At 40.3% G+C, this 12988-nt stretch overlaps 1 protein-coding gene across 4 annotated transcripts in view; it reads left to right on the forward strand.

Moving 5' to 3' along the window:
* The window catches only part of mei1 (meiotic double-stranded break formation protein 1), a 64683-nt gene that overhangs the window by 29995 nt on the left and 21700 nt on the right, over positions 1-12988 (forward strand). For all 4 annotated transcript variants that reach the window (XR_015109975.1, XM_086184431.1, XM_086184430.1 and 1 more), the window contains exons 14-23: positions 252-343; positions 1503-1650; positions 2244-2355; positions 4497-4557; positions 5066-5163; positions 7971-8151; positions 10506-10656; positions 11653-11838; positions 12074-12166; positions 12463-12652. Coding sequence is in view for 3 of the 4 variants with exons in the window: in XM_086184431.1 (XP_086040557.1) it covers positions 252-343; positions 1503-1650; positions 2244-2355; positions 4497-4557; positions 5066-5163; positions 7971-8151; positions 10506-10656; positions 11653-11838; positions 12074-12166; positions 12463-12652 (1312 nt within the window). In the remaining variant the exon portion in view is untranslated. The remainder of the gene's footprint in view (positions 1-251; positions 344-1502; positions 1651-2243; positions 2356-4496; positions 4558-5065; positions 5164-7970; positions 8152-10505; positions 10657-11652; positions 11839-12073; positions 12167-12462; positions 12653-12988) is intronic.

Here is a 12988-nt window from a genome sequence, read left to right on the forward strand (position 1 = left end):
GGACAGTGGTACGATTATTACCGACAATCAATACCGGGTATGAATAGGACTTAATGTATAAACACAGGTTTAGGTCAATCACTCTGAATGCAGAAATTTCATTGTTTTAGATGGATCTTCAACAAAGGGATGATGTGCTTTGAATGGATGTTCTTGACTCAAGATGATCAGATTTGCTTCTTTCTTGCTCTAATTCTTCTCACTCATCCTTTCTCATGTTTATATTTTCCATGTTTCTCTGCTTTGCTAAGGGGAGTCTGAAGAAGTTGGACCCCTGCAATCTGTTTTCCAGGTCTGAAGGATTTCTACTACAGGCCCTGGTTTGTTTTCAGGCTGCCTGCAGGTCAGTACATCTTGCTGCATGTTCTGGGAGTTCAGGCTTCATGAAAGAGTTATCATTTATGTGCAACGTATAGGTATGATATTGCCATAAGCAGAGGACAACAGAAGATTTTGCAATTCCACATACAATTGTGGCTCCTGTTTCCTGTTTAGGGTACATGAATGGATCATTGCATTTAATTGGTGTTTTTCACGGGCCTCCTGCAACTCCCACTTTTACATTATTCTAAACACCAAACAGTTACACAATAAACAATAACAATAAATAATAGTAAATAATGTAAGTTTGCCTTTCTCAAATACATTTCATGATCTGTTATTCCACTTTATCGAGACGTGAGGCGTCACCTTATGTCTAACTTCAGATCAGCTTTGTACTGTGCCAGAGTTTACTTTGTGTGCTGCACGTGGCTGTTTCTCTCCATCAAATCCTTGTGCAATGGACTGAGGGTGATTAACTTTAATGGTGTGCTGATTGGCACATTGTCTGGAGGAAACAGTTGTCTCTTATTCTATAACAGACCCAGGCACTCTACTTAGGCTTCATGTAAGTGGTTTAATTATGACAAAATGATGACAAAGTTTTAATTCAAAGGCCACCAGGTTGCTGATTCAGCTATGTTGTTATTATTTGAAATTTAATGTGGGGCAACTATCTACTAATCTACTACCATTCCCTGTGCTAAGCTAAGTAGTGGTCAGCAGGTTTCTGTGGGTTTCAGCTCCCTGATGTAGCACAGAGGAGAGAAGGTTATCTACCTTCTTGTCTGGCTCTTCGGAGAAAGGACAATAAGCAAATTTCCATGTCGGTGTGTTCCTTTATCCTCCTCTGGAGCCTCTGAGTTGCCCTGTGCCTACTTTTCTCTTTGTCCTCTAGTGGTGATAATTGTTGATTCTACTGTGTGGAAAAGCAAACTCAGCTGTGTATAAAAGAGCAAACTGGAACTGTAAAGTGAGTGATTATGAATAAAGCATTCTTCAGAAAACATCAGGGAGCATTGGACTAATATACTGAGACAATAATGTTGCCATTTAACTCTTTTGTACAACTGTGTGGAGGGAATGTTCAAAGCAGGCTGTAGCATTGTCGGCTGAACATCACATTTATTTGTGTACAATTGTTTCAATTGGGTGTAGTTTTTACAATGTATGTGTTCAAGGTTGGCTGAGGAGTGTGCATCAGAACCTGTTCTTAAGGAGAACACGTTCACAGCTCCGTCCAAACAGAACCAGGCTCAGGACTCATTGGAGTGTCTGTGTCAATGTCTGCTGAGCTGCTGTGACTCCGTTTGGATACCCATTGTTGTCGTGAGAGCTGACCACACGCACACACATGCACATGCACACATACATCCTTGTACTTTCCAAAAATGTCCTCACTCTGTTGGTTAAATATGTATTCTAATCCTTAATTTGTAGCAAGTACCAGAACACAAACGCATGCACGCACGCACGCACTCACATATTCGTTCAATCATTGTCTTATCTGAATGTCAAAACACTTGCAATCAGTCACATCAAAAACAAACATTCCTCACATCTCTTTCCAACAAAGTGGACTACAATGGGCACCATGCCGACTTGTGGTTGCGGTTATGACTTTATTAGTAATGGCAGCCATAAGCCTCTGTTTTCATTAGTTTTATGAACACAGACGTTTGAGCTTCTCAATCAATACCTTTGCTATTGTGCTAAAAATTGTTTTTTGTGTTATATTTTTTTAAGAAGTTGAATCGGTGCAGGAAAAAACATCAATTAGACAAAGTAAATGTTTGCAGTTTCTGTTCTGGTTATTTGACTGATATTTTGTTGTGTCAGGTCAGCACAATTTGTTTATTATGTGTCCCTGCCCTGAAAGCGAGAGAAAATGTGTGTGTGTGTGTGTGTGTGTGTGTGTGTAGAGGATGTCTGAATGCACACCAAATTCTCAAATGCTGCAGTTCTTCTACTCCATCCTGTCCTCCCAGTTTACCCTCCTGCCAGCTCTCATGCCTGTCTTTGCAAATAAGATGGGTGAGTATAGTAACCCAGTGAAGAAAGTCATAAATGCTCTCATGCTTAAAAATTTGTTCTTACACTCTGTAGGACTTCAATTTAGTCGAACAGGAAGCAGTGATGATTAGTTGTAACTCCTTGCACCTGACAGCTACTGTATAATGCACCTCTTTTACATGTCAGTCATCCCGGTTTGCAAAGACTTAATTGTTGCAAGAGATACACAATTAATTTAAGGAGTACAATTGAGAAATACTTGAAAAATATTGTACTTGATAAAATTCACAGAAGTGTAAAATGTTTTAAGCAAGCTGTGAATTACAAAACCCAGCAGATTAGTTTTGACACGGATATAATAGGAGCGGCTTTAAATGATGAAGTAAGTGCTGAAATAAAAAAAGATGAATTCACCACTGAATAATGCAACACTCCTCCTGCAGCCCTAATGGAATATATTTTTATATAATCTATCCATCCATCCATTTTCTATGCCGCTTATCCATTAAGGGTCCTGGGGGGTGGGGCTGGAACCTATCCCATCTGACGTTGGGAATTGGGCGAGAGGCAGGGTTCACCCTGGATGGGTCGCCGGTCTGTCGCAGGGCCATCAGGAGTAATTAGGAGCTCCGTATCTTGCTCAAGGATACTTCGACATGGTCATTGGGGGAAGTGACGAACGAACCAGGGACCCTTGGATTGCTAGATGCGGCCACTCTACCTCTGAGCCATGCTGCCCCCCTGTTGCCGATTCCAGGAAAACGAATCATACAACCAGGCATATTTCTCCAACAGCCTCTTTTTAATACATTTACAAATGACGCATCTTTCCTAATGAATTTGTATAAAGCCTCAAACGCCTAACGAAATTAAATGAGCAGAAACAGCATGCAATAAACTTCATTTCATTATCATCTAACAGATTGTATTTTTCTCTGAACCCTTATGTTTCTGAAGCCAGGCAATGTTTACAAAATTAAAATCCATATTTCATGAAGTTTAAATAATGCCAGAAACAGGGTTGCCAAAAGTTGAATTTGCGCTCATCAAAGGCAGAAATAATGACTTTCATATCGCTGTGGGGGAAACCCAGCAATCTGTGCAATGCTGGCAGTCAATTATGAGGCTCAGTTATTGACAGGAAGTTCGTGTCTTTGGGCATCTTGTCAAGCCAGTTAGTTGAAATAAAAAACATATTAGCTTTCTGTTTATCTTGCAGTTGGCTGAGCAGTGCCTTTACACAGGTCTGCAGCTGCAGACTTTTCCCCTGTGATCCTTAACAGCGTTTGTGGAGACTTGGTTGAAAACTTTTCTGACTGCTATCAAATGCTGGTTTCTATCAACTTTTCAGTTAAAAGCCTGGGCTCTCCTGGCTGTGGTAAGTTGATAAGACCAGAGCATCATCTGGGAGTGACTGGGTTCCTCAGTTTGGAAGGAAAACGTGTGGTTTTGAATACAGCAGCGAGGAAGTTGAACTCTCGACCAACATCATGACATCAACACTGCTGATCATACATGTCCGCTTTTTACACTAACTGATGTTTTTTTTGGTGCTCTTGTACGTGTTCAGATTTTTGGTGACATCCACATGCATGTACTCGTTCCATATTCTGTTCTGCCTGCCCAGGTACAACAGATGTAAATTAGCTTTTAGCTAACTCTGGAGCAATTGCCATTGATTTTGCGCTTTCCCTGTATCGATAGGGGCACCATATTTCCAATGCATTAATCATGATGAATGATGATATAGTTCAATAATTGGATAAAATTCATTAAGTAAAACAGATTGGTATTGTAAAAATGAAATCCTTTATCGACTGTAGAGCTATTTCTACATCTACACAGGGAGCTGGTCCTCTTTCACTAGCCCTGCTCTTGCATTTAGTGGGCCAGACTTTGAAGTGATGAGCCAGTGACGAATAGAGCAGATTTCTGTGAGTGTAGAGCTATTTTTTTTACAATGACATAGTAAAGGATAGATGTACAGATGCTCATTGCCCTCAACCTGATGGTTTGCGTAAACAGGAATAATTTCAAAAATGAACAGAAAACAGGCAGTGGTCACACATTTGAGTATTGACTCACTTGTTCTTTTTGGCCTTCTCTTCCTCATTTCATGCTGTCTCATCCTGCTTTTATTCTTTCCCACCTCTTCCCTCCAGCTTCATCCCATTTCTACAGGCTGGCTCTGGAACATAAAGTGCTCTTCTGTGCGGGAGACAGGTACACTGTAACAGGATAACCTGAGGACAGACTCTCACTCACACAGAACTATTAACAGAGCACAGCTGTCAAGAACCGCTTATGTGTTTGTGTGTTCAGAATGTTTGTTTCTTATCATTGCATTCGAAACATTAAACATGAGATATCATGACATTTTTGAGTAACTGTCAAATTCTGATCCTATAAATCAATCTTCTCAGTAGTGTATCTTTCTTAGAGCAACGAATCTGCAGCCTCAGAACTGCATGTGTTTTTTTTTCCTTGACGTGCCTCTGTGTGTTTGCATTTGACAGCGTACCTTTTAATGTGGTTAACTAAGACCCTCTTGTTCTGAGCTGTAATGAAACTTCAATGCCTGTGACATTTGAAAGGACTTAGTCAAGGCACATCCTGTTGTGTCTCTTCACTCTATTGACCATTTTCCATGTGTCTCTCAGGAGCCGTTATTTGTGATTTATTTAACTTCCTACTGTCTGTTTACCATATTAATCTTTATTTTCTTTTCTAGAAACCCACATCTGAATGCTTCTTGCTGTGGTTTTCTACAAAAACTCAGTATGTGTCTCCTTTCCCAGTCAGACACTGCTTTTGCCTCCCACCAGCACGGTATGCAGACATGTACACAGTTTTAACACCACATTCTCACACACTTTGACACACCACCAGTAAAGACCACATTGTTCCTGTTAACTTCCAGTCAGTGATGTCATGGTAACATTTATCTGATGATATTGTTAATGTAGTGTAAAACCTTTGATACTGTGCAGAATTAATTAGAAAAACTAAATTGAAGATTAAAAAAAATACATTAAAATATACACATGATACAATACATTTTAATGCTTAGAATTTGTCTCACTTAGCTGTATAAAGTGGGGAAAATGTTGGCAACATTTATCAAATAAATCAAGCTGACAGAATGTAACATGCAGAAGTTATTTCTTACATGAAATTGTCAATCTCAAATCATAAACTGTATAAAAGAATTGGATGTTGCATCCAGCTCTGAAAAGTGTATCTTCTTAATTGTTTGCAGTGGAAGTGCCAACACAGAGCCACAAATGCTTGGATTATGATCAGATGCTGAGTGTTTTTTCTGCACTGAGCATATGGCATTTTTTTTTGGCAAAGCTATCTTAAACCTGCGCACTTGCCATTTTTGACAGATCTTCAAGACAGCATGTACAGTTGTGCTTGGTTTGGGCAAGAGATCAGAAAATCAAGAGAAATTATTGGCGTACCCCAACCCTATCTTGCGCATGCAACATAAACAGCGTCAGTATGAGTGTATTTGGCGTTTAACTGAAAGCGCGTTTCAACACTCACAAAATATATTCATTCATGTTGCATTTTTCCACACAGGACTGTGGGTTAGTAAAGTTTAAAGATGTTAAATGTACAAGATCATCCCAATCTGGGCAGACACGCACCCTATGTCATATAATACACTGTATCCTATCATTGGCACAACAGACCATGGCTTTCATACAGTATATGTGTGTTGAATCCTCATGCATCAGCAGCAGGGCTAGTATTCTGGGGGATATTAGAAGTTGGATTTGGACACGCCTTGAATAAGTCACAGCCATTGCACCTTGCACTCTCCAACTGCACTTTGGATGAGTGCAGGATAGGGCCCAAGGGCTTACATTTACTTTCGCTCTAATGACCAGCAGGGGGCGACTCCATTGCTCCAAAAAAAGGAATCTGATTGTGTAGCGACGATGAGAAAATGACTTGATTTATTACCTCAGCAGGCACTTTCACTGGGTGTTTTGGGTTATGACGAATACAGAGTGTGGTTCATTGTGAGCCTTGTGACGGACAAGTCACAGAGTTCCACTCTGTCATCCAAATATGGTCATGCACCATTCCAGAAAAATCAAAATGGCAACACACTAAACTTGAGGCTTTAAAACAGGAGGACGCAAAGCCATGGCTAAAATCACTTATCTGTGGTCAAAGACTCAAAAGGACAGTTTGACATATCGACAACAAGCTGATGCTTCATCATCGGTATTTGCTTTTAATGTCACCAAACTTAACCCCAGAACAGAAGACATACATACATATGTATGAGTCATGAACATGTTGAATGAGTGATAAGACCTTGACCTTGCCCAACACTCTTCACTTGGTCTGTTTGTGTGAAGGCGCTTATGTACTGTATGGCTATTTGTGGCTTTCTGACAACATACTTCAGACTTCTTATAGAACAAATTACATTGAATAAAGGCATCAAAGAAAGGCAAATTTCCACATCATTATAATACGGAGAGGCACACAGGAAACATTTAATTGGAAATTCCATTTTCCCCCAGGAGAAAGGTTTTGACATTGAAAGTGGATTTAAATGTTTGCTTTGTGTAAGTAGATGCAAGAGACATACGAACAAATGTGCAGGTGTGTGTTACAAAGCATATGCTGTTGATGTTTGTGTATGTGTTTGTTGCTATAAATGAGTTTTGCAGAGCTCCACTCCTCTTCGTTCCAATTTTTCCCTGTCGACCTCTTTAATCCTTTCGTTACCCTCTGTTATCTGATTCAATTTCATCCTACTCCTTTCTTTGTATTTTTCTTTACTCAAATAGTATCAATATTTATGAGGTGTTTTCTTTTAGAAGTTTAATTGTGGTCCAAATTTTAATACTTAAACTGATTCATACAGATTTGTATTATTTATATGACTATTATAAAATAATGTAAATTGTTCATTTTATTTCTTGGCTTAGCATCATTGATTAACCACTGATTTATATACTCTTTTATAGCTGTCTAATCATCTTATGGCTGTATGAGCTTTTGATGTTCTCCTTACTTTTCTTTCATTATTTTCTGTTGTCCTATTCTTTTTGCAGTTTAAGAAATATTTGCTGCTTAGTGTCACAATGGCATCCCTCCACTGTCTTATTTTCTCTCCTCCCTATTTATGCAGTGTAGTTTGTTTACCGTACATAAACATACCTTTGCTTTGTTCCCTCCCATTTTTACAGTCTCCATACATCTCTCCAGTTGCGCTTTCTCTCGTTGCTGTTCACACTACACACAGTATTCCTCACTCTTTTTTCATCTTGTTCTTTATTATTTAATACGTTCTCTTACTAAATTCCATAAAAGAGGAGTTTAAGCACCAGAGACATCCATGGCCTCTTGGCTAATGGATATTGGCTTTATTTTTGGACACAACGTAGTTAACTCAGACATGATATCTGAGTAACCCCTCTCATTTTAATCATAAACATAAATTGGTGAGTAATACTCCTCACTGTGTCCTCTGCTGAATTTTTCTTTCTGCCATCTGTCTCTCCTCCCCTATCCTCAGTCTTTCTCCAGTTTCTTTTCCTGGCACTGATTATTAAACCATTTTCTGTTCTGCTGCTGTTTCCTGTTTTATTTTCCCTTTCATACTCCAGATGCGGAGGAGGTGGAGAATATTCTGCTGCACAGTCTTCCGTCTCTGAGCTGCCGGCTGTTAGACTGGCCTTCCCTGCTGTGTGACTCCCCGGGGCTCCAGCTGTGTGACTATAAAGAACCAAGAGCCACTCAGTACTGCGTGGTGATAATTTTACACCTCGCCATGCAGCACGGCGACAGGTGACTTAGTGAAAACAGATCCCAAGAGACACCTTTGTATGATTATGATTGTTATGATTTTGATTCTAAATCAGCAATCAAATAACTAAAACAAAAGACAATCAAATTTCAAGCAGGATGGTGGTTCTCCCAGTATTCCCCCCCCCCCCCCCCGCCTTCCTCCACAAACTCACTGGAAAATCTTCAGAGGCACAGATGCTAATTAACATAACTTGCTGCTAGTGGAATTACAAGACACATGGGCCACTGTCAGGGATTATGGAGCAATTGAACTGATCTACATTACCAGCAGCACTATCCTCCTGTGCTTGTCAGTCTAATGTTGACAGTAGGAACCTTGATGGTCCTCTGTCCCTGTTGGTAGGAGCAAAGCTTCAAGCATCCTCTCCACTTTCCCCACATTTAGGGAAGCAGCTATTTTCTACTCAGTTGTTAAAGGTCAAATTCACTCCAGCGTTTATTGCAATTGCGGTAAAGGTAATGAGTTTGTGTTAACTTAATTAGATTTAAACTCACTTTCCTGTTTTGTTTCATGTCTCTCTTTATGTATCTAGGCTTTAGTGAACATTAATGAGGTAAATAGCATAATTATATTTCTTGATACCATGTAGCCTGCATTTTTAAAGAAGAATTTCCTCAGCTGCATACTCTGGCTCAGATGAATGTCAAAGTTTTCCAAAACATTAAGATGTACCCTCAGTGTCACATGGTCTCATTTGGTTTTGGCCATCTCTGGTTTTTGGACTCTTTATATGTCCATCTGGGAAGAGGTTGTGGGGAAGACTAAAGACCGAGTGGAAGGACCACATCTCCACGTTGGCCTGGGAACACCTTCCCAGTCAGGGGGGGTTGTTTGTGAAAGGGAATTATAGGGTTCCTTGCTATAGCTGCTACCCCTGTAACTTAATTTCAGATGAGAGGTTGAAGAATGTTGAGAATGGATGGATGAATGGCTGGTTAGCAAAATTGACCCTAGTTTTGTACTTTTGTAAGTTTTTATTTTTTTTGTTTCTTGTTTGTCTTTGTTTTTGTAGTCTGTGTTTCTTCTTGTGTTATAGATCAGACTCCACCCAGTTCCTGTTTTAAGTTCCCGTTTCTGCCATTTTGAAATTTCTTCCCTCTTCAGTCTTTGCATGCTTCCCGTCTTCGTCTATTTCCCACCTTTTTTGCATTTTACAGTGTCTTGTCAGTTCTTAAGTCTTCATCAGTCACAGCCCTGTTCCTAGTGTTTCTTGTCCCATCAGGATTTTCCCTGTGCTTATGTTTCCCTTCCTGTTTCTTATTGTATGATTAGACGAGTTGCACTCATATTTTGGATGCCATATAGCTATTCTCTCGACAAGCTGAGAGGAAACAGGACATTTTGGTTTTAAAGAGCAGCAGCTTACCCCCAAGCAGGAAACTACAAATCCAAGCTCTAATATCCTGTATGTACTTAACACATCCCTGTGGATATCAAGTAATCATTTTTGTGCCAAGAGAAGCAGGTGCTGCAGCCATTTCTTGATCAATACACACTGGGGAATGTGTTACTTCAGTTGGTTACATTTCCCATCAGCACTGATTTGACACATAAATTGTGGCAAATGTTCCGGTATACTTTTGAATGTTTGCCATGAAGCACCACTTTGTTGGAATACAACCTTTGAAAGCAGAAACATTTGTGTTCCATCAATGTATCAAATGTGACCCACTCTTTTAGAAAATTTCCCTGAGATAACTTTTGTGCTATATAGATATAGTAAGACCAATCCCAGTCAATAAGTAGTGCCATTTCACAAAGTCCAAGGGTTATTTTAGAGCATTTCCTGGCTCTATAAAGAAAACAGTGCATATATCTATAGCTCCCCCCTGCTCCAAAAGTAATGCTGAGGCTCATCAAGAGTCCTTTTAAATAAATATTTGATGACCTCAAAGATACATTGCCTTCTTGGGGAAGCGTGTACAGTATGACCCCCAGGGAAGAGGATCAAAGAGTCTCCCTGCCACTGTGTGGTCTGATCAAGATTAATGGTAGCTGTGACGAGAGATTTACATATTGTGGGTTTAGTGAAGGCGAGTTTGTGTTGTGTGTGTGCTCAGGGTGAGAAGTGCGTAAGTATAGATTGAGTTTGAATATGTGTGTGTGTGTGTGTGTGTGTGTGTGTGTGTGTGTTTTTGCGTGACAAAGAGAATGAGAAGGTTTGTGGCATCAACACACCCCGGATCACTTTGTCAGTGCAGTTTATTACCCTAACACCATATAGTCAGTGTCTGCTGGTGTGAGTTTCATGTGCAGGAAGATCGTTCATGTGTTTGTATACAAATAATAGTGTGTGTATATGTGTGTGTGTGTGTGTGTGTGAGAAAACCAGGCTCCTCCCAGACCAAACAGTGTTCTCCAGTGTGGTGTGGCTGTTGTGTTCGGTGCAAGAGCAGGGCAGCTGTACTCTGCCTCCATCTGTCCTCCGCTGTGCCCTCCAGCTGCTGGCAGTGACTCAGGACAAGAGCACCAGCCTTGATGGGGTAACTCCATTCACTTAACACAGATTAACTACACCAATTGATGTCTTGATTTGCATCTTTGTATTTAAGTCAAAGTTTACACTGGAATTTATGTTGCTTAGTCAGCTTTAGAACTTGAAATTATCTAAAGATGCTTACAACATTGTACAGGTTTAAATAAAGTCTCAGGATTTGTTATTGTCCATCCATCCTTCCATCCATCCATCCATCTATTTCCTACCGCTTATCCTGTTAAGGGTCACAGGGGGGTGGAGCCTATCCCAGCAGCCTTCGGGTGAGAGGGTTCACCCTGGACAGGTCGCCAGTCCATCACAGGACCAACACATAGAGACAAACAACCATTCACTGTCACAGTCACACCTACAGTCAATTTAGAGTATCAATCAGCCTCGTCCCCTCTTGATGTCTTTGGACTGTGGGAGGAAGCTGGAGTACCAGAGAGAACCCAGCAGGAACAGGGAGAACATGGAGACTCCACACAGAAAGATCCCGTGTCCAAGCTGGGACTCAAACCCGGAACCTTCTTGCAACAGTGCTGACCACTGCACCACTGTGCCACCATTTGTTACTGTTTTACATTTTAATCTATTTTTTGTATCTTACCTAAATATAATATACACAAGTCCTGAATCGGAAAATCGAAAATAGGTGAGCAAGACTGTAGGGAAGGGGCCTGGGAGTGACATAGAGGTCCTGATGTAAATTTGAATTATGCTTTTAATGAAATATAAAGATGCCTCAAAATGTACTTTTCTTTATGTTAAACATTATGTGAAATATGCTGTTGAAATTATTTAATTTTACACTGTCTTTATATTGATGTTTAATAAAAATAAACACTGTTTACAAAATACTTCCTCCTGTCACTGCGGGCTTGGCCAACAGCTCAGCTCTCATATGCGACAGAAAAATTCTTCGAAATGCAAGCTTTGAACTTTTGACTGTACGCTTTTCTCAAAGAATTGCTTTGTTTTTTTCAACATTTCTTTACTCAAGGCTCGTTTGAACTGCATCAGCAAGGTGCTTAGCTCCTACCAAAGCTTCTCTTCCCTCTACACTCACCATCCTGCACTCCTCCACTTCATCTGTCGCTATCAGGAGCTAGCACACAAATTTGGGCCACTGGTCTTGGAACTTTGGTTGACCAGGAAAGGGCACAACACAGGTGAAGAGTTGACGATGGTAAGAGGCTATTTTTTTGTTTCAGTATCAAACTGACATGAATTAATCAATAAATCATTTTAGTGATTGATTGAACTCATTTTACTATTTTCACTCAGACAAGTTTCACCGACTAATGTGACGTATGCATTATTGCTTGATTTTCTTTGAAGTCCTGAAAGTGACAAAAATAAGTTAGAAAAGTACATTCAGATACGAATTTGCAAATGGAAGTCATTTCTTCCACTGGGCACAGGCAGAAGAGGGACAGGATGCAGGGCCAGACACAGAAGTGATGGAGATGCTGTCTGTGTTAGAGAAGTACCCGGCTGTCATACTGACCCTCCTGGTGAGGAGCAGACATCTGCTTTGTTTCACATCCAAATAGAACTATTTGTTGAATCTCATACAGTACATAGATAAGACTTATTTTACTGTTTGAATAGTGAGAAAAAACAGGTTAAGAATATTTTTCATTGAAGAGTAACAGCACACTGTTAACTCCTGTACAAAAATGTCCTTGGGTGTAGTCACAGTGGACGTTCAGGTGTTTGTCATTTTCTGACTCAGAGTGTGAGTGTGTCTGTGACTTTGTGTGTCTGTGTGTGTGTCTGTTTGTCCATCTGTTTGAATGTCTTACTGTAGGATATGGTTTGCACCAAGGAGGCCTCCCTGGCAGAGCGGGCTTTGGTGGTGCTGGAAGTTGTCTTATGTAATCAGCAAGACTACGTGGCAGACCTGTGTGCAGCACTTATGTCAGCTTTGCTGCAGGCCTTACAGAAACTGAGTGTAGAGAATGTGGGCCACGGGCTGGGACAGGGATCCACCACAGAGGGTAAGGAACCATTGTGATGTTGCTGCATGTCATAGAATCAACATCCTCATCAGCAAACTACACTATCATGGTGACTCATTGTGTGGGAGGAGTGCCATGGCTGAGGATGTGAGGGTCTTTAGTTCAATCAATTTCAGAAATGTCACTAATGTTTCACAAGATTTCAGTCACTTTGAGCATGCTGAAAAAAAGTCATCTAAAATGTACAGAAAGTAATGCTGAGGTCAAAATATTATAAACACTGCTCAATATAATGAGAAGCAGGTCCACACCACTGCAAACCAAAACCTCTATCATACATACTGCATCTAAATTCATCTGATGGCAGGAATCAAA

Source organism: Aulostomus chinensis, chromosome 18 (genome assembly GCF_037954235.1).
Source record: "Aulostomus chinensis isolate RoL2024-O1b breed Wild chromosome 18, RoL_Achi_v1.0, whole genome shotgun sequence".
NCBI classification, from domain to species: Eukaryota; Metazoa; Chordata; class Actinopteri; order Syngnathiformes; family Aulostomidae; genus Aulostomus; species Aulostomus chinensis.